Genomic DNA, 21859 nt, shown 5'->3' with positions numbered 1-21859 from the left:
TTCAAAAGACCAGAAGGAGGAGAGAGCCGAACTTCGTAGAAAGATGGCAGCAGAGACCAGGAAAAATACGAAAGAACACGGAAACGACCTCAAAAGACACTAAATTACGAAGTTACTGTGCGGGCGCAAATGACATAAGTGCTGATAAGAGCCAATTGTGTTGATAAAACAAACAAACAGCTCGGTGGCCCACCTTAAAATTCTCCAGTGCATGCAAAGTAGCATTCCTCAGGATACCGAACAATCACAGTCAAATTACAGAACTTTGCGGGCTCCACGTTGTATAAACGTCAATATACCCACTATATTCATCTAATATAAAAAGGCAGCATTAAATGAAGTTTTTGTTTCCAATATTAGATTTATGTTGCATACATTTGTCGTAAATAAATTTTTATGTTTGAAGGTTCACCTGTTGGCAACACTTGTTTCGGAATTTTACAGATCCGCGAGGCCAAACCCGTCGAGAAACACTTATGCATATCACCAGTCAGAATTAAAGCCCTGTCCAAAACCCCAAAAAATTACAATGTAATGTCATTTCTCAAACACATAACCGGTATCAATAGCAAAATAATTAAAAAAAAACTATTTTCTGTTTATAGCTTATGCGGTGAGACTTAATTAAATTCGTGACTAATCAAAAATCTTTATATTCAATTTCTGATTTTTATATTCGTCAATTTCAACGGTATCACTCGAAACCTGCTACTGCAATGATTTTAGCATCCAAACTCTATTCGCAATTAGGCACCTTAATTGAACTAATGTACATTCGTATTCCCATTCTTACTTCATCTTATAAATATTAATATTCCCCTTAACCACGTTCATCTTTGCCAGGCACATGCCCCAATATAGTGAACATACATTTGATTGAGTCATCATCTAGTATATTACTACGGTATAAATCAGTTGGAATATTTACATTTGTTCATGACACACGTTGTATGATGCGATATAGAAATCAGATGGGTGATTGTTGAAATGATTAATTGTAGTTTAGCAATTAAATATCGACCTTAGCTTACTGATGTTGCGCTGAAATAATGACGAGGTTTGCGACATGTAATGTTGCAACGGAATACATACGAATATGAAAGCAACAGAGTATCAAACTAGATGCGACATATAGCAGTGCATAAAATTATAATTATATCCCAGATAATAACTGATCAGTATCGTTGCCTTATTTAATATAAGAATGATAACTGGTTAGATTAGTAACACTGGGCCAATTAGTAAGTAGAAGGATACGCAAATTTAGTCGAATGAACAAGAATATTTTCCACTCCACATAGTAATATGTCTTGCGAGAGTTATATCTAGTACAATAGTTCATATACGCGACAGTTATCATCTGAAAAATTGTCCACGGCGTAAATGAGTAGCCGACGAATGCTTAACTACTGACACAAGCATATTTAGTTGCGGTGTTTAGGAAATGTGTCTTTTCATGCCAGTTGAACTTTCATGATACTGTCCTCCGATTTCAACTTGAGTTCCCATCGTATTTCGTTGGTTCATTACAGTAAGAACTGATATCCTCGATCTGCTTGTTTCCCCTTGCTGTGCATTGAATGCTGAGAATATATAAAGGAAACGACGGAATAACTACATGCGATTTCGGAAAAGTTGAACTTGCGAGTTTATGTCGCAAATTCAGCAATTCGCTCGGCATGGCAAACAGGAATGTGTGTATTGCGAGTATTATGTGTAAATAGGACATGTCGTAGATTGGTTTCCAGGGAACTCAATGGCATATCAAAACATTACGCAGAAATGAACATATTTTGTGTGATTTTGATGACGATAACGCGCATGATTCGAAGGCATTTGTCTTGACATCATTCTATACCACCTACACATTCTACTGCGACATGCAAGTTAAAATGATGCTTCGACTTGCTAATAAAACCTGTGCACGTATAGACGAAATACGCCTGGATATCAAGATATCGATGAAAATGTATAAATATCTACATGCGATGTGATATTCAATTATAAATTCGTTCTCTCTCAATTCACCTTTCATTGGATCATCGTCATAATTTAACATGATAGGGATTTCCCGAATGGCTTAGTTTTATTTGGAAATATGGCGACAGGTGAAGGTTCCGGGTGTATAAAGTGCGAATCCCTGGGGTTCAATGTAAGCCCTATACTTGAAGGAAATAAAACATAGCCGAATTGTACGGCCATAGTGATTATCCGTGTGCAGATTATTTGAAAGGGGAAAATTATGGTTTTAGAGAGTCATGATTCGTATGTGTGCTTGCAGTTGGTGTTGGCGTGTATTAATAGGGACATTCCCACAAGAACTTACATGGATTCGGATAAGTAAATGACCCGTAGATTATCCTTTCTGCATTCACTTTCACTTCATATGTTATGGTGATCTCTTTTGTCGGTATGGATTCAGTACCTTTTAGGGTTGATGTTACAAATATTGGTCTCGGTGTTCTCCTTATTGCCCTGAGTGTCTGACTTAATTTCATTAGCGGGGGCTCAAAGTGGAGCGGCTCTTTGACTTTTATCTCCATTTCGATAATGCTATTCTTATCAGCTTGAATGGCTCTAGGTTTGAAGAGTCTCACTTCCGTCCCATAAATGCCCTCAATAACCTTTTCGAGCAGTTTCTCCATGAGCCGGTTGTCAACAATTACGGCCAACGCATAGTTGGCGCCATTGTAGTAAACCATTGGTTGCAACCAATAGCGTGATGGAGGATGAACCAATCTTTGCAATCCACCACATACACGTCGGAATGCTGAATGAATATAATAGTATTTACGGTGAGCACAACTACAATAAATAAACAAAGAATAGGTCAGCGTAAATACTATTTTAATAAAATCCAAATTTTTCGACGGCAAAAACCCCCCTTCCACAGGTTGGAATTGAACCAAATTTGGTGAGGACAGCCTAACACTTTCATAGGGTGAACAGAAAATTTTCAAATTTTTCAATATTCATTTTTATATAATAAATAGAAACTTTCTTCTCCTGTAGCAAAGCGGTTACTGGCTGGAATTGAACCAAACTTTGTGTGTAGGCTTAAAATAGGTAACCTAACAATTTTATCAAGTAGCCAGTACGATTTGAGAAAAAAAAATCATTTTTGAAGAGCCCTAGTGAAAATGGGACATTGTAGCGCATATCGCCTTATCGGTCTGGTGCGCCACGACAAAAATTTGTTATATGTCGCAAATCGTGAACCTAAAAATATAATTGCCTAAATCAACACATTGCTGGACATTCTCAACGAGAGGTGATAGAAGTTCTGGCCGTGCGAGAAGGTTATCTGTGGTGAACTCAACTTTCAAGCTCAAGCAGAAATCAATCAAATATGCTCGGTGCCAATCGTATTTTGGGCATGTGAGGAGATGGGCATTGTCGGGTACGAGGCATAAGTCACTCAAAGGCGTGTCCATGCAACCCATTTTAAATAGATGTCCTGCTGCGAGTAATATGGCAACAAGGAAGTCGAAACACCAAGTGAAGCGTTGGGTGACGTCAACGTCCATATCCACACCTCTTTCGTGAATACGCTGTATAATGTACAGCGTGTCTACTAAGCTAAGCAAACATTGGTTTTATACCTCGGTTATTGCTGCAAATTTTCCGTCCATGCATACATAGAACTATATATTCCTGTTTCTGCCAATCACGACGACGTGAAGCACTCACGGGCTTTGTATAAACGCTGGTTGCGAAACCTCGTACATGCGCATGCCGCATACACGTAGACAGAATATCGGAGCAATACCGCAGTAACTCTAAATTTAGCTGGGGATATTGGCGATTACAATGCCCGGACCATATTTTAATTCGCCTTACATATTTTCGTAATCAAGGAGAAAGCAGCTTTGGCCTAAGACCAGCTTTTACAATTTCATTCTGTCGCAAGCTAGTACATTTTCAGGGCATACACTTTTAGCGCAAAGAATGTATGTTCACATCCAAAAGCCCAAAAAAGTGATAAACCCTAGAGCAGTGGCTCTCAACCTTTTATTCTTCGCGGACCCCTTTTAGACCATCACGGGCGCCCGTGGACCCCCCTCACCTTTTAGGTCCAATTTAGCTCAACCATCGTGAAATCGTCGTCTGTGTTGCGCAAGTGACGCTAGTGACGAACAGCAACAAAATGACATTTTTTGGAAATAGCAGCACACTATTTATGTACAAATTGCATCGATTTTTATTATTTCAAAATGATTCCTGTGACTGCATACATGGTTGTGTATTGAAAATTCGGTGTCCGGTCAATACCGAGAAAACATTACCGAGAATGCCATTACCGAGAATTGACACCACCGAGAATGGGCATTACCGAGAATTGACACCACAGAGAATGGACATTAGCGAGAATGGACACCACAGAGAATGAACACTATGGAGAATTGTCACCACAGAGAATGGACATTACCGAGAATTGACACCACCGAGAATGGACATTACCGAGAATTGACACCACAGAGAATGGACATTAGCGAGAATGGACACTATCGAGAATTGACATCACAGAGGATGGACATTAGCGAGAATGGACCCCACAGATAATGGACACTATGGAGAATTGACACCACAGAGAATGGACATTAGCGAGAATGGACCCCACAGAGAATGGACACTATGGAGAATTGACACCACAGAGAATGGACATTACCGAGAATTGACACCACCGAGAATGGGCATTACCGAGAATTGACACCACAGAGAATGGACATTAGCGAGAATGGACACCACAGAGAATGAACACTATGGAGAATTGTCACCACAGAGAATGGACATTACCGAGAATTGACACCACCGAGAATAGACATTACCGAGAATTGACACCACAGAGAATGGACATTAGCGAGAATGGACACTATCGAGAATTGACACCACAGAGGATGGACATTAGCGAGAATGGACCCCACAGAGAATGGACACTATGGAGAATTGACACCACAGAGAATGGACATTAGCGAGAATGGACCCCACAGAGAATGGACACTATGGAGAATTGACACCACAGAGAATGGACATTACCGAGAATTGACACCACCGAGAATGGACATTACCGAGAATTGACACCACAGAGAATGGACATTAGCGAGAATGGACACCACCGAGAATGGACACTATCGAGAATTGACACCACAGAGAATGGACATTAGCGAGAATGGACCCCACAGAGAATGGACACTATGGAGAATTGACACCACAGAGAATGGACATTAGGGCTGTTCAAAAATAACATTTTTCTTCGGATTCCAGCCATTCACTGATTAAATTGTCAGGTTACCCTAAAAAACGCTGCACACCAAATTTGGTTCGATTCTAACAAGTATAGGACTCCGCAGATCCAATTAAAATTTTTAATTTATTATGGAAAATTTAAAAAAAAAAAATTCGTATTTTCCTGCCAACCCCATGAAATTGTTGAGCTGTCTTCAAAGACGTTGCAACACAAATTTGAGTCAATTCCGGCCAGTAGAAGCGGAGTTATGCGAGTTTTTCGTTGACAAATCGCGGATTATCCACCAATCAAGGATAATCCGAGAAATTTCAACGAAAAACTCCAATAACTCCGCTTCTACTGGTCGGAATTGACTCAAATTTGTTTTGCAACGTCTTTGAAGACAGCTCAACAATTTCATGGGGTTGGCAGAAAAATTTGGAATTTTTTTTTTTAATTTTCCATTATAAATTAAAAATTTTAATTCGATCTGCGGAGGTCTTTACTGGTTGGAATCGAGTGAAATTTGGTGAGCAAGATTTTCTACTGCAACCTGACGATTTAAGAGGTGACCGGCTTGAATCGGGAAAAAAAAGTTATTTTTGAACAGCCCTAATGGACATTACCGAGAATTGACACCACAGAGAATGGACACCACCGAGAATGGACATTACCGAGAATGGACACCACAGAGAATGGACACCACCGAGAATGGACATTACCGAGAATGGACACCACAGAGAATGGACATTACCGAGAATTGACACCACAGAGAATGGACACCACCGAGAATTGACATTACCGAGAATGGCCACCACCGAGAATTGACATTACCGAGAATTGACACCACAGAGAATGGACATTACCGAGAATGGACACTACCGGGAATGGTCATTACCGAGAATTGACACCACAGAGAATGGACATTACCGAGAATTGACACCACAGAGAATGGACACCACCGAGAATGGACATTACCGAGAATGGACACCACAGAGAATGGACACCACCGAGAATGGACATTACCGAGAATGGACACCACAGAGAATGGACATTACCGAGAATTGACACCACAGAGAATGGACACCACCGAGAATTGACATTACCGAGAATGGCCACCACCGAGAATTGACATTACCGAGAATTGACACCACAGAGAATGGACATTACCGAGAATGGACACTACCGGGAATGGTCATTACCGAGAATTGACACCACAGAGAATGGACATTACCGAGAATTGACACCATCAAGAATGGACATTACCGAGAATGTATATCATCGAGACACCATTCGCGCTTTGGACTTGATTTGAAGAGGTGCATCAAATAAATTTACACGACGATAGGTGTTGATGAATGTGATATTAGCGCGTAGCGTAGTGCGACGACACATTTGGGTATGACAACAACTAATATGGCACCAATATTGAGAAAAAAAGTTTTAAATAGGACATGATGTCCAGCCTGCAGGTCATGGTCATTTTTATCTAACAGCTCATTTCGAATTTATTATAGAATAGTGGTTATATATAGCCTATATTACAGAATAAAATTTATTTCAGTGGGATATTTCATCCCAGACGGCCATTCTATTAATGTGAGTCATGGAGTTTTACTACTAATTAAGCAAAACTGTCTCTTGCTATCTCAAATTAACAACAATACGAATTAGAGGTTATCACACACTTTGTAAATTTAGAGGCTTCGCGGACACCCCGAAAATGCTACGCACACCCCGTCCGCGGATTCCCAGTTGAGAACCACTGGCCTAGAGTCAATGTAGTTAAAGGGATACTGTCATGGAAATAAACGACATATTTAGTTTAAGTTGGCATAATTACTTCAGATACGGATTGAGTTTGAACTTTGAGTATTCAATTTCCTTTTGGCATTGTTTCAATCAATATTCGATACCATCCTGTAAGTAAATAATTTTAATCGGAGTTTTTGGGACCGGATCACAGTGGTCATTTCCAGGATCCGGCCTCGTAGTCAGACCGGAGCCGAACCGGAGCTTAAGGAAATAGGATCGGAGTAGTACCAGAGAATTTTTCGATCCGCTACGCACTAACAAACCCGTTTATCAGGGGGTGCACAAGGGCGGAAATACACATTCTTTTCCCTAAGGGTGAATGGTTTGGCTGCGACTGCAAAATAATAAATTATGCTTGTCTTAGTATCATAAAGCAGCATCATTGAAGCTCAACAAAAATTCATCATCGCATACAACATTTTTTTTCATCCTTGCTCTCCTCACGTGAAGGCCAGAAGGAAACGTATATTATTGTACCCCTTTTCATTTCAATCATTTCGATGGAATGAACTAATAAGCTAATATTTTATCGAATAGGCGAAGCATTTTAAGAGATAAACATTATAGATCAGTGGTTCTCAACCTTGCCCCAAGCTCCCCGCATGGGGCGCTGGCGATTTTGAAGGGGGCGGAAACTCTCAGGGGGCGATATAGGGGCGCTGGGCTCAGGGGGGCGGTATGGGGGGCACTGGAGAAAAATCGCTTCGCAGTAGATGATGTGGTGATAGAACATATCCTTAATGAGTATTCAGAGCAAATTAACACCGAAAACTTCGTTACATATAGCCTTCAAAATACATATAGGTTTAATTGTCCATGGGCGCCAAAATGACTGACACCGAATGTTCCTGTCTTGGCAATCTGAACCCCAGAAGACGAATTCCATCTGGCAGGGAAAAATTATATGTCAGTGAAGAAATACCAATCTGAAATCGTGTGCGTCTTTTAGTTTAGTACGATTGGGAGACAGGGATATTCCTGTTGGGCGATATCCCCGTTGAGCGATTCTATATTTTTTGATTTTGCAGACAGGGGGTCACGAAATAACATCATGGAACGAAGTCATACCAACGGGTTTGCCCGCCCGTATATGTTTAATTATTAGTGACGGGCCCTACAGTTTCCAAGAAACCTCACAATGTTCGCTTTAAGTTTTGATGAGTCTGCGCACACTCAACAACTCACTGCGCTGACCCCTGGACAACAATGCGTATCGACAAAAAAAAAGGTAATAACTTCGAATTTGTTGTGCGCAACGTAGATTTTCTGTGCACAGAGACCGTGTCAGCACTGCGCCCGTGCGCAGCTTAGAGGGAACATTGCACCTCACTCAGCTCTACCGGTAAATGTGTTTACGTGAGCAGAGAGAGGATAAAAATTAATCTCAATTTACATGCAATTCTCGATGATATTGACCGAATCAATCATTAATAACTGAATTTTTCGCGCTTCGCGCGACTAGGCGAAAATAGCTGCCTCAGTATATGGACACCCAATGTAGATACCTAACAGGCTTTCTGCAAATAGAGGACAGCCTAATGGGGGTCTGGGAGTGAAGTCCCACGGAAGCTTGGTTTATCACCCGATGGGACCAACGTTTTTTGTTTTTTTTTGGGGGGGGACTGATGAAGTGCTGTTACGGCCCTGGTAACGAATAATTGCACCTGCGGGGACCCCCGAATATGTTTAATTAATAATTACGTGCCCTTTATCTTCCTATACAACAGCTCACTCAGTTTATCGCGACTTATATATGTAATTCCAACCTATTCATTCATGCATTATAGAAAATTTTGTTACCTAGGGCGACCAGGCCACACAAACTTTGCTGACCATGGAAATCACGATAGGGAGTTCGTGGGGGCGAAGCCCTCAGAAGTTCGGTTTATCACGCTATGGGTGCGCAAAGCAATCGTTTTTAGGGGGTTGACGAAGTGCTGTTACGCCCCTCCCTCTTACTCATTGTCTTTATTACATTCCTTACATTATGAAGTTGTGGGGGGGGGCGCTGGAGCACGATAATTTTTGAAAGGGAGCACTGGGGGAAAAAGGTTAAGAACCACTGTTATAGATCAATACATTTCTGTGATAAGCTCTCTGATGGACGAAAATATTTGTCAAACGATCGATAACTATAATAAATATTGCATCATATTACCAAAAAATGCATATATAAGTTTTATTTTATTTTTTATTCTTGATATTGCAGTTTCGATGCGATATGACTGGCATGAGGAAATTCGAATCATAGATAATTCGAATCAGCAAATAGCGGGGTTGTAATGATTCAGTTTTTCAAATGCGTAAAATGACTCGAACCAAGTCATATGACGGCCAGGACAGACATTACATTGTAACTTCGAATAGTAAAGTTACACATTATTACTATTTCGTCTATCAGTCCTAATACTTGGATAATAGGGCCGTAAACTGATAAACGGAGAAAAATTAATTTTGCAGTACTGCTAGCCTTTCTATTAAGTGGATTCAATAGGATTGAACACGGTACTGAACTAATGAACAGTGAACACAAGTGGACAAAGTGAACCCTGACTTGGATTAGACTCGGACTTAAATCGATGGTGATGGGAAAATGACTTGACTCGAGTCAAAACTATGAAAATAGAATTCATTTGTGAGTCGGAACCTTGACTTGGTTACAATCCTGATAATCTGCTTTGTCATTGCAGTTGTCCATGCACAATTGCAATTTAAGCTATGCTGTGCGCCTTCACACGCAGGAGGGTCGCAGGTTCTAAAACATCTGGGTAAATTAGGTCGTCAATTTCCTCGACAAAATAATATTTTTATTGACCGAGAACAGGGTTATTCAAGACGAAATTCAAGCGATTTAGACGTTGACAAGCTGACAACTGTTGCTTAAGTGGCGAGATATCGTAGTGGTATAATCTGCAGCTATAACAGCAATGGGTTGAAGGTTCGAGTCCGACCGAGGTCGATGCTGGAATTACAACCTAAGTGTTGGAGGTTTATCTAGGCTCCTTTCAACAACTAATATGCGTGAGCGGTGTCTTACGAAAAGCCTAGAAGTGAGCCGTGCTACAAGTCGGCAGTTACGGAATCATATATAAAAAAAACTCTCGGCCTGGTGTAAATGACCATAGTAGTCGACACACACCATAAATACATCAAACAAACAAACTGGTGCTTAAGGAAATCACGTCACAATTGAATTTTCTGTTGTAGTGATTCGAAGCATACCCGATTTAAATGTGAGGACATGATATATGAATAAAATCCGTCATTCTCTTAGCTCATCCCAAAATATTACACAACAAAACGGTATTCACCCCGTGCATCCTTTTTAAGAGTGGATTCGTCTGTTCCATTTTCTTCTGCTCTTGAACTTTTCGCATGTATATTGTCCAACTCTGGGATCATCTCAAAAGTGTCAGTAGCTGAAACACCTTAATTATCAACATCACAAAAAACATTCAGTCATTCAGCTATGCCGCACAATGTACAGTAAATACACTGAAAAAATAGACTCCCAAATTCAACAATTAACCATTGATTTTCGGTCTGAAACCTACGATATCTATTAGTTCAATTTCTTCATATATCGGTCCTTCTATTAGCCCAATATGTCGGCTCCTCAGCCGTGCATAAAGATATGGATGGACTTTGCGTACCCGAATAGCACCCCAATGCGCAGAGAGAAAATAATTTGGCAAATGATGATGATTTGTAACTTTTGAAAATACTTCATCAGGACTGTAATATCATTGTTCCATAAATAGATTGTTATCGTTAACATAGAAAGTGAACAATAAAGGTATATCAAAAACAATTTTAGTGTGAGAAATTCGATTGTGGTCGTGGGACTTATTTGATCGCAGTGCAGCCAACATAACACTGCATATTGACTTTCGTTATATCACTGGTCAACAAAATGAGGAAAAATTGTCCGTACATCTGACTGTGTTTTGTACCTCCAAGAACCTGCATGTTCAAAAGTGTAGAACGAAAGCCAAGGCAGATCAGGAAACATAATAATAAATATCGGCCTGACGAAACTAATGATGGTAGTTAAAATACCACGAACAGCAAAAACAACAACAACAAACAACAGGAAACGCTTATAAGTAGGGCGTTTTTTTTTTGACACGTCAAAATTTGTCCAAATTTTGTCAAAATTGTAGCGTTAGGTCAAAATTTGTCAAAATTGTATATAAAGTAAAAAAAAATGACGTCTTTATTTCGTTAGAATCGTAGATTTTGCACTGCCGGTGAACGTATCATTTGATATTTTGCGGCTTACAGCCCTACTTAATGGGTCTACTATTGTAAACAGCTAATTTTCTGCTTGTTATAAATCATAAATGGTCAAATAAAACAAATTTTCACACATGGTATTATGATCAACGTACCGCAATATCCTAACTGAAGAAAGACTTTTTGGGCATTGCATCATTCTTATATTGAGAAGCGCATGATGAAAAATTGTGATGATGACAACATTGTCAGAATGAAGCAACATGGTGTACCACCAGCGGTGTACGCATAACTTGAGTGTTGTGAGCCAAGAAACGCTGCTGTTGAACGTACTTGGCAAGTTTCTTAATAAGGACATGCACTTTCTACCCAAGAATGTAGGAAAATATCCGCGCTGTACTAAAAAATGTTTTAATTATTCCACCGTAATACGTATTGTAACTACTGGAATTCTTCATAGGGCCAGATTTCGTTATAATATTGTTTTTTTTTTATATACATAGTTTCCCGTTTATATGCCAAAAACGGTTTTTCAGGCCAAACTCCTTCGTTAGGACAGCCAGTTCCAACCACAAATGTAGATAAGTGGAACGATTTTGACATTATGTGGCAAAACCCCTAATTTGCATACGTTAGGTCAAAATTTGGTCACAATTCAGTTTGTTTAGATCACAAAAAGTCAAAATTTTGATTTTTGAGGTCAAAATTTTACTTTTTTCAGGTAAAGAAACGTCGTACTTATAAGATTAATTCGAGTGTTAATTTGCGGCGACCTTAGAAATAAAATCTGAAAAATGTCGAAAATGAGCTATTTTGTCATTTTTCGTACTTGCCAAAAATGCTCAAGTCTGATTATAACCATAGTTTGTTACAAAGGACATCATTACAATTTATACCACATGCACAGTTTTAGAATGTAAAACTTAGAGGCTTCAACCCAGAAATATCCCCAATCTTCTGCAATTAATATACATCGATCATCGTATACTCACTTTGATCACCGCGGTGTGATGCATTCGAGAGGTAGTCATTGCTTGGAGATCTGTCTTCTTCGTACATAACTATGTTTATTTACAATTCCACATTGATCCTAACATTCAAAATACTGTCCAGTTGTTGTTAAATTGTGTTCCATTGAACACTAGAACTTTCGTGAGGGGTTGCCTGGACTAAAGATTCACGGAATCATAGTTTTTTCTAATTACGGTTCCAATCATTTGCCTTTCACATACAATAGGTGAAAATGATCAAAACGCAATAGCACATGAAATGGATTCGATAATATCCGGGGGTGAAGTGTATTCTGTTTAGGTGAAATACTTTTTGAGGTTGTAGTACACATTTTTTCTCTCAAACATAGTAGAACAGGGGCGGCAAACCCGTGGCCCGCTGGCCGAATGTACCCGCCAGAAGGTTTTGAGTGACCCGTGAAGTAATTCTCAAAATCAGTTATAATATCAAAAAATACGTTATCCAGGGAATTTATTGTAAACTTGAGAGACTAACCTAAAATTTGATTAGCCTGACCTCGAACTTTAGGGTGTTGATGACTAACATATCAGTGCCGACGCACTTTCGTAGCCAGGGGCCATCCATAATTTTCGTAGATTTTCGTACATAACCATAAGTAGTCAATTTCATAGTAGATTTATTTGACATTATATTTTTTCTTAGCATTTCGCGTGATTTATTGCGACTCTATTTCTTGCTTTTGGTATTGGTGCCTCCTCCACTGGAAATTTTAATCAATAAGGCGCCCAATTTACCGAATTGAGTCTAACTATATGTTCGCAACTATGAGAGAACGTGCATGTGCAGTTAAATCCTCGATATTGATATGTGAAAGCGCCGATTAATTATGTCCTGGCCAAATGAGCCCATTGGTATACAGAGGCGCTCCACCATATATGTAACTAAATTATTTTTTACAGCATTTATACCATAACTTTAAAAAAAATCGTTATGATTTGCAGTGTTCACACAGTTTACATGATATAGTCCTTCTCGATTTTGGTGCGTAGTAATATAATTGCTATTTTTACCATGAACTAGTCAATTTCGCTCCTATCGCACGACTAATAAAGGACATCATCATTCAAGTGTCCCATTGGCCGAAAAAGTTGGCCACCCCCGGAGTAGAATATTCAAAAATTACCCAGGTGGGGTAATCAGTACACAGGTTGATCCCCGCTGGATTCTAGTCAAAGATTATAACACCGGATGAGAGATCATGCTGCTGTTCTGTATCATGGATAGCTTTAGACAGAAACCAGGCGAGCTTGTTTTAGGCTTACCACCAAGTCCTCCTTTTTGTATTTCAATCTGATGGGGCAACGAGCCAACTAATCACTCGGGCAGTTCCGTTGATGACTATAGTTATAATCATTCGTTCAAGTCATCCGATCTTGCGTCGGAACTGAATAAACTTTATATCCTTCTTACCCTTTTCCTTCTACCTTCTTACACCTGCTCAATCATATATTTCCGATCTTCAACTGAATTTTCACATCGAGGTGCATTGGGCATTACGTATGTTTACCATTCGAACATATTGCCACTGATTAGAGTAGGTATTTGTCAAATAACTGGACATGGAACGCTGCTCACTAGACGCCAGCTAGACGCCAGCTATAGGTGGGGCTAGCAACAGATACAGATGTAAATATTTGTATTCGTTCGATGACGCGAGTGGATTTACATGTGTGCGTACTTATAATAAACGTTTTGTTGACGGTGACTCAAAAACAAATACGATTTCTCAACGCGATCCTGTCTGATAGGTAACTTCAGTGGGCTGTGTAAGGCGATATTTTATGAATTGCTCATTTCACACATACAACAGTGATCCTTATCGACTTTTAAGGTCACGTGCACCACGACAATTGTTTTGTATTGTTCAGGTAGAAAATAAAAGTAATGTAGTAACTAGGGATGGTGTGAACCTTTGAAAATTCAGGTTGGTGTGAACGCGAACCTTTTTGAAAGGTTCTGTGTGAACGCGAACATGAACTTCATGACGTCACGTGACGTCATATTGTTAATTACAACCCCATCTTCAATGAAGTGATCCCCTATATTAATGTACACGATACCTAGCGACGACTCGGACCACATAATGCCACAATGCATAAGTACAAATTGGCGTTTTAAACGTCGCTAACTGTATCAACTGAGGCAATTAAAGGATAAAATACTCCCACAAAATCAATATCTTACGCCGCTTTGGTAACCATTTCGACGAGGACCTAACAGTGAATATAAGCTTCCGCCTTAACGATCTAGGCCAGACGGAACAATTTAATCGGCGTATGATTATTGCTATTGATACTGAGCAAAGTGTAAAACGGGTTTCTAGACTTGCTACCGATATTACCCCATTAACAAGTTATACAGCAGTAGCCAACACCTCAATCACACGGATGTGGTTTTAATGATACAGTAAAGATATGAAGCCAAGATTCACCCCGTGCGCCTGCTAGATTTTTTACATCAGAAAACGATATCAATCTCATTATTTGGTTGAATAAGCATCATTCCTTGACCACGTATTTCGCTCGTGATGTTGTGTGATTGCGAGTCAAGCTCACAGCAGAGACTCACTAAATACTCACAAACATAAAGCTGGATATTTCGAGCAAACTTTTGTAACAAAGCAAGTAAAACATTTGATATTGTCAAGGTCCATGCTCGTTTAGTGTAGATTTTTAATGCTGCCAACCAATGTTCCCTCTAATATTTGAGGAGTCTGCGCACACTCACCAACTCAATGCGCAGACCCTTGGACAACAGTGCGTAACGACTAAAAAAAAGGTCATCACTTCGGATTTTTTGTGCGCAGCTTAGATTTTCTGTGCGCAGAGACCGTGTCAGCACTGCGCATTTGCGCAGGTGCGCAGCTTAGAGGAAACATTGCTGCCAACGCCATGCATAGAGTGGCCCGCAGTTGAAATACAATATATTTGAACCAAAGGTATTTTATAATGAAGTGAAAATTGTAATATATATATGAAAAAGGTTCACAGTGCAGAACCTACCAAGGTTCTGTTGTGAACGCGAACCTCTAAATTTCCGAGGCTCACACACAGAACGCGAACGTGAACCTCACGTTCACACACTATCCCTAGTAGTAACATCAAGTAACGAACAACGATGAATCAAACAAACTGTCCCGTGTCTTTGAGGAAACAGCGTACTTCCTCTCTTGTTACTTGTTACGTGTTGCTGGCTCGGCTCATCTTCATTCTGGACTAGCAGTTAGATTAACGATGAGAAAACAATTGCACATGCGTAGGATGTAAGTGTGGAATATATCATTAATATTACCCTGTGCTGCGTTAATTTTTAGGTTCCTAAAGTATTGACGGTTCCTAGTGTACATTTTGATCCTGAATCCAAAACTGTTATCCGTCTTCTTCAATCACGTCCAGTTTTGTTGGCAAATAGCTTTTGAATTTTCTAAAAATTCAGTTTTCAGTGTTATACGAATGAGATTTGTGACCTCATAATAAGGATTTAGCAATGACGTTTTGATGCAAAGGTTAGAACAGTGGCTTCCAACGTGAGGGATATCGCCCCGAGGGGCGACTTGGCGGTTTAGGTGGAGAAAATAACGACGGGTCGATAGTGGCGAAAGCGGACAAAGGGGGCGACTGGGGCTAAAATTGCCAACGAGACGATGGGGGGCGATGGCGCAATGGCAATATTGGAGTCAAGTCGGACAAATCACCTTTTTTTCCCATGAAATTTTAGCTGCTGTTGTATGTTTGTTGTTAAATTGGTTCCGACTTCAGTTTTGCTGTGATTACCTTTTTGTGTTAATGATCATTCGTCGTAATGTACTGGCGTGCACTATAATGATTGCAGACTGTTTACTTGTTTCGCGCACTGGGAACTGTTCTTTATTTATATTGCTGTTGTCTTAACTGTTGGTATTGCGAACATCGTAGTCAAGGAATTAGTTCATTTAAGCCGAAGTAATAAACTGCTTACGAATATTGTTTGTGCTCACAACAATTAAATGAACTAATACCTTGACTACGATGCCTGCATCTCCGAGTTCAGTTCATGCGTGTTGCTGCAATGGGCGCCGAAGCATCAATCTCCGCATCGAGGCTCGGTAATATTAGCCAGATTCTTTCTTTGTCGGACTCCACTGGAGCGAAGACGAGCGACGTCGCGATCAAAAACTGCGCTCTCATATTCCGCAGGTTCGAACCTCCCATGTTCAACTGCGTTCACAGGTAACCCTTCTCCACTTCCAACTTCGAAGCTCTCATTTGGATATTTTCTGCTGCTGCCATGGGCGACTCATCTGGTCCTTACGGGCGACCAAACAAATGGTATACACAACGAGGCTCTATGGGGCATGGCATACGTGCGGCATCATCATGGAACGCCTTTTGTCTGATCATTACGAAATTTATCTCATTGCGAGGAATGCTTAAAGTCAAGATATCACGTATATTTTTCGTTCTAATTGTCTTATTTCAACTGTGCGGACAAAATCGGCCACCGCAGTAATTCTATGCACTGGTGTAGCAGCATGTGCTGCCGCCCCTGGCTCTCTTGAAAATGCCGCCCCCTGGGTAGACCGCATCAAATTTCGACATAGATTGATGTTCAAGTAATCTTGTCAATAGGAATAATTACAAATAATATGCCGCTTCTCAGATTCACCGTCTCGACGTTAATGACGCCAAAAATAATAAAAAACAATAAATAGCGAACGAATGTATTTTAAAAATAGAAAATCAATAGCCGCCTCAAAGCAAAAGCAGCGATAATATCCTCAAATTCAAGTTTTTGAACGTAGTCTTTTTCTATAGACAGAATGGATGGAGCTGATAGCCGATCATTATTCATGAATCATGATAGAAATAAATATATAAGACTTGATCAGTTTGAGCTTTGAGAAGTTCCTCACACAGCTCGCAGTTGAAACACCAATGTTCAGATATAGTTTCAGACACGAGCATAAATACGGTGTCGAATCAAGTAGCTTTGCATTAAACAACCACTGTAAAACATCAAATGTTGTTGCACTACGATCAAACGTGGTTTCACTGCTCCGCACCAGCCTCTTAACCCTTTTAAAATCTCAAGTTGAACAACTTCATATGATTATAACTTAATTTGTGTTCGTCCTAGAGCAGTGGTTCGCCCCCCAGGTTGAGAACCCCTGTCCTAGAGGCCTCATATTGGTTTGTACGAAAAGCTAGCAATCTTCTGCTTTATATGATCCCTAATTCGAGGTATAAGGCATGACAATTTTCGCAGCTAACTCCAAAAAGTCCACCTCGTCGTCATTAGTGCCTCTAAAAGCGCTGGTGAATAGATTGTGACTTTCGCTTTGCAGCAGCACGTGGGTATTCAAAAATCGAAATATATCATTTAAGTGGTGAATGCCGGTAAACCTAGTTTCAGCTTCAAGTTTAAATCTGTCCTACGCTTGAAACATGCATCGTCTAAATTCTTCAACAACACTGAGGCCAGCATCTTCTGTTTGTTCGCCAGGCATTCTCCTTTTTCTGCGAACTCTTCGAACAATCGGCCGTGACGGCTATTTCGGAGTGATTCCATCGCCATGTTAACATATTAATTCGTGTTTTCGGAATCAGCGCGACACTAGCTTTCGATTGAGACCTGTTTGATTAAATTTTAGCTGACGGGACGCCAGCTATAGGACTACCAAGCACTCTTCTTTTAGCCGCCTGTCTACACGCCGTGCGAGATAGTGTAATGGTGATGCGTCCGGTTTCTTGATCGGTAGGTTGTGGGCCCGATCCCCGGCCGGGCCAGACCGAAGACTCGAAAACTGGTATCCGCGGTTATCCCGCTAGACGCCCAGCAATCACGGAGGAGAAAAAAAACGGGGTGCAGACTAGATGACCTTACTATAAAGTCCTTATCGCATCTCCGTCTTCAAACCATTACGATGATGCAGGCATCTCTCTCACTGTGCAGCCTCATTTTGCCGCCCCCTTGGAGCCTGCCGCCCCTGGCGCAGAGCCAGAACCGCCAGGTGGCTGCTACGCCACTGATTCTATGCCGATTCGAAGGGTACCGTTCGTGATATAATGTGCGAAACACTATCAGCAAAGTGTGGATAAAGTCATATCAAGTCTACAAGAAAAAAGTTGTCGATGCAAATAGTTGATAAGAAATGTTATGGCTAGATCGTGGTAAATTATTCGTGCGAAAAGAAGTTGTACAAAAAGTGCTGTGACCAGGATTCGAACCTGGGTTATCACGGCCACAACGTGAGGTACTAACCACTATACGATCACAGCGCAGCGCGATGGGCTATGCCATCGACGGGAATCACTGCTGAATTAATTTCTCTTTATCACAATCAAACAACACATTCGATAACAATTATGGTTGCATTTAAATCAAATGGTGTTGTCTTAAACAGTGTCTCAAACAAAGGCCTTCTTTAAAAAATTTGTTTTTCCAAGTTGCATAATTATGCCATAATGGTGTGAATACTTTCAAAAACATGTTGTATGAGCTTACGGACGACGATTACCACCGATACAACCGAAATATATACGATATGGAAAGGTTGGAACCCTCGAAATAGTCGATTCAACGGCTAAATTACGTAGATATAGGCGATATAGTCTGATGATGAAAATCGCCGACCGTAAAAATGCTGCAAGTCGATGTAGTCCAGGTTGAAGATATTTTTGGTCCGTATATGACAGGGGTTGAAAGCCGATTTCGTCAAAGGAGTTATATTTACCCTATATTTTCAATTGTGAATATCAATTCACTATGACGTCACAATTCAATATGTGTGACGTCATGTCTTAAGAAAAAACGATGGAAACAATAAAAAATACATGTTTTAAACATAGGCCTTGTTTTAAATATGTTTGTTTCTTTTTGTTTTAAACACAGCCCTACATGTTACCCTTCTCCACTTCGACCTTCAAATCGACTTACCATATTTTGGGAATCTGAAAAGAGGACACTCTTTTTAAATTCCCAGACTTACAATACTGGAGTAAAATTCGAAAAATTGTTAAATTTATTGCGAGTTTGTGGTTGGTTGACTAGAAAAAGATCATATACCTCCGACTAGACAACTGAAATACAGACTTTCATTGAATTTTCCGTTGGTTGACTAAAAAAGGTCAACCTTCCCAATGACCCGCCGAACCGTTACGTGAGTACTGATTTCCTATATATCTTAGTTCAATTTTAACGTACATTTAATCAACATTTTTAAAAGAGGACAAACCCTAAAAAGAGAGGACATTTGGGCGTCCTCCGAAGACACTTAAAAAAAAAGAGGACTAATCCTCTTAAAAGAGGGCGTATGGTAACCCTTACTTCAAAGCTCTAATTTGAATATTTCCTGATGCTACCATGGGCGACCAAACAGTATACAGAGCGTGGCGGTAATGGGCATGGCACACGTACGGCATCATTATGGAACGCATTTGATTTTCCTGATCATTATGAAATTTAGGTTATTGCGTCGAGCGCTTGAAGTCGAAATATCAGGCATATTTTTCGTTCTATTTTGTGTTATGGTAACTGTCCGGTCTGCCGTTCGTGATATCATGTGCGAAAAACTATCTGCAACGCGCCAATGAAGTCATATCAAGACCACAAAAAAAAGTTGTCGATGCAAATAGTTGATAGGAAATGCTATATGGCTAGTTTGCTTGGAAGTTATTCGTGCGAAACGAAGTTGTACAAAATGTGCTGTGACGAGGATTCGAACCTGGGTTATCACGGCCACAACGTGAGGTACTAACCACTATACGATCACAGCGCAGCGCGATAGGCTACATGCTATCGGCGTTTGCAGTAGGGAAATTAATTGCTCTTCAGCACAATCAAACAACTCAATCAATAACAATCATTGTGAATTAGGGTGATTTCAGGGAGTGCTAATCTAAGTCGATCATACACTCGTTGTGGAGTGTGTCATGCACTGAATCCTAGATTGCAATCACGAAGGAGACTGTGATTGAATTGCCAGTCAGTTGGTTACAATCAGGCTGTGAAACTCATTGGTCGAAGGTTCTTCTCATAATAGTCCTTCGCATCGTTTCAGTCTGTTATTGATATTTGTTATTATAATAGGGTAGCATGTGAACATGGTAAATTTACAGCTTTCTGACCATTACTTACTACGGCCACACTGTTATATAATAAAATGAGCTACTTGGATATGAGAGTTCGGTGCAGTCGTGTAAGTCTACAAAGGCATATGCCTGATGTGTTGCGACAGAAACTGAAATAACGACTCAAATCATGTTTAACAATGGCGTGTCTCGCAACAAGCTGCACAGACCATGGTATTCTCATCCTGATTACTGGCTTCGTATTCGCCCATTATACTAAAAATCGTGCTGTTACCAGGACTCGAATCTGCATGGGTTATCACGGCAACAACGTGAGGTACTATAACCACTATGCTATTACAGCGTGACTCGATGTGATATCTCACCGACGACCTCGAGACATGAGAGAGACAAAACTAGATATCACTGTCGGTAAGAATGTAACAGTGGTTAATTCATATCATTGATCAGAAATATTTTTGATGACAAACGATTCGGCTATGCACAAGTTGCACATTGCACAGCGAGTCGAGGTTTCGCATACATGGAGCACTGTAATAAAATAACTTTAATTTTTGCTGTACGGTTGGGTATCGGGTCAAAGAGATGGGGATATTTTTCGTAATTCCGTGTCGAGTAAAGTGTTGCGTTACCATATTTTGAAATAAAGATAGGAGTGCACTTTTGCCAAATCATAAAAGTTAGTTTTATCAAAAATGAAATCAGCCTGTTTCTCCATTTCTGCTGAAACATTTGGTGGGGTGACTCTCGAATTACACACTTTATACTTAAAATCAGTAGTGTTGACTCAAGAAAAAGGTCGTCGCTTCCTATAGAACCATTAATTTCCTATTTAACGTCATTTATGCCCATTGTCACTCGAATCTATGCACTATCTTAGCTGTAAAAGCATTAAAGAGGACGAATTGCCAAAAAATAGGACAATTTCAAAAACCTGAAAAGCGAGGAGGTATGGTAACCGTAGTCAGGTGGAACAGTTCATGATATCACGCGCAAAAAAACTACCACCAAGGTATGGATATACATTCATATTGCGACCAGAAAAACTGTTCAAAGTAAACAGTTACAAAAACTAGTATTTGTACACTGGTAAGATTTTCGTTAAAAAAAATCAAGTGCGCCGTAGTGGCAGCACAAAAGGTGCCGTGACCAGGATTCGAACCTGGGTTATCACGGCCACAACGTGAGGTACTAACCACTATACGATCACAGCGCAGCGCGATGGGCTAACCCACCGACGGTACGCCTTTGGAATTAATTACATTTGAACGCAATCAAATAACGCGATAGATAACATTGATTGTAAAGTAGAATGGCAGATTAGGGCAATGGTTTACGCCTATTTTACCCAGGCTGTGAATTGTCAATACTCTGAACCCTATGTATTTCCATAGAGATGCATGGCAGTTCGTGATTCACTTACTAATCAGCGGATCACAATAAGGCTTTGAAACGCGGTAGTCGCTGCGTCTGCTAAATG

At 40.2% G+C, this 21859-nt stretch overlaps 1 protein-coding gene and 1 non-coding gene across 3 annotated transcripts; both read right to left on the bottom strand.

Annotated features, from left to right (window-relative positions):
* Window positions 1-871: 871 nt before the first annotated feature.
* Window positions 872-13782, bottom strand: LOC145445130 (uncharacterized). 2 transcript variants are annotated; one of them, XM_080323276.1, is made up of 4 exons: window positions 12271-13782; window positions 10354-10461; window positions 2327-2770; window positions 872-1583 (listed from the first exon to the last, which is right to left on the bottom strand). In XM_080323276.1, the coding sequence occupies exons 1-4, from the start codon at window positions 12335-12337 to the stop codon at window positions 1438-1440; spliced, it is 765 nt and encodes a 254-aa protein (XP_080179402.1). In that variant the 5' UTR covers window positions 12338-13782; the 3' UTR covers window positions 872-1437. The 2 variants fall into 2 exon arrangements, with proteins under 2 accessions (XP_080179402.1, XP_080179396.1); XM_080323270.1 differs by having other exon boundaries at window positions 10354-10470; window positions 12271-13777.
* Window positions 13783-18495: 4713 nt separating this feature from the next.
* Window positions 18496-18567, bottom strand: Trnah-gug (transfer RNA histidin (anticodon GUG)). The gene has a single exon. It is a non-coding gene; the product is annotated as a tRNA-His (tRNA).
* Window positions 18568-21859: the final 3292 nt, after the last annotated feature.

Source organism: Botryllus schlosseri, chromosome 1 (genome assembly GCF_051294905.1).
Source record: "Botryllus schlosseri isolate E-star chromosome 1, Bs_hap1, whole genome shotgun sequence".
In the NCBI taxonomy this organism is placed as follows: domain Eukaryota; kingdom Metazoa; phylum Chordata; class Ascidiacea; order Stolidobranchia; family Styelidae; genus Botryllus; species Botryllus schlosseri.
This window is presented reverse-complemented; position numbering and strand designations above follow the sequence as displayed.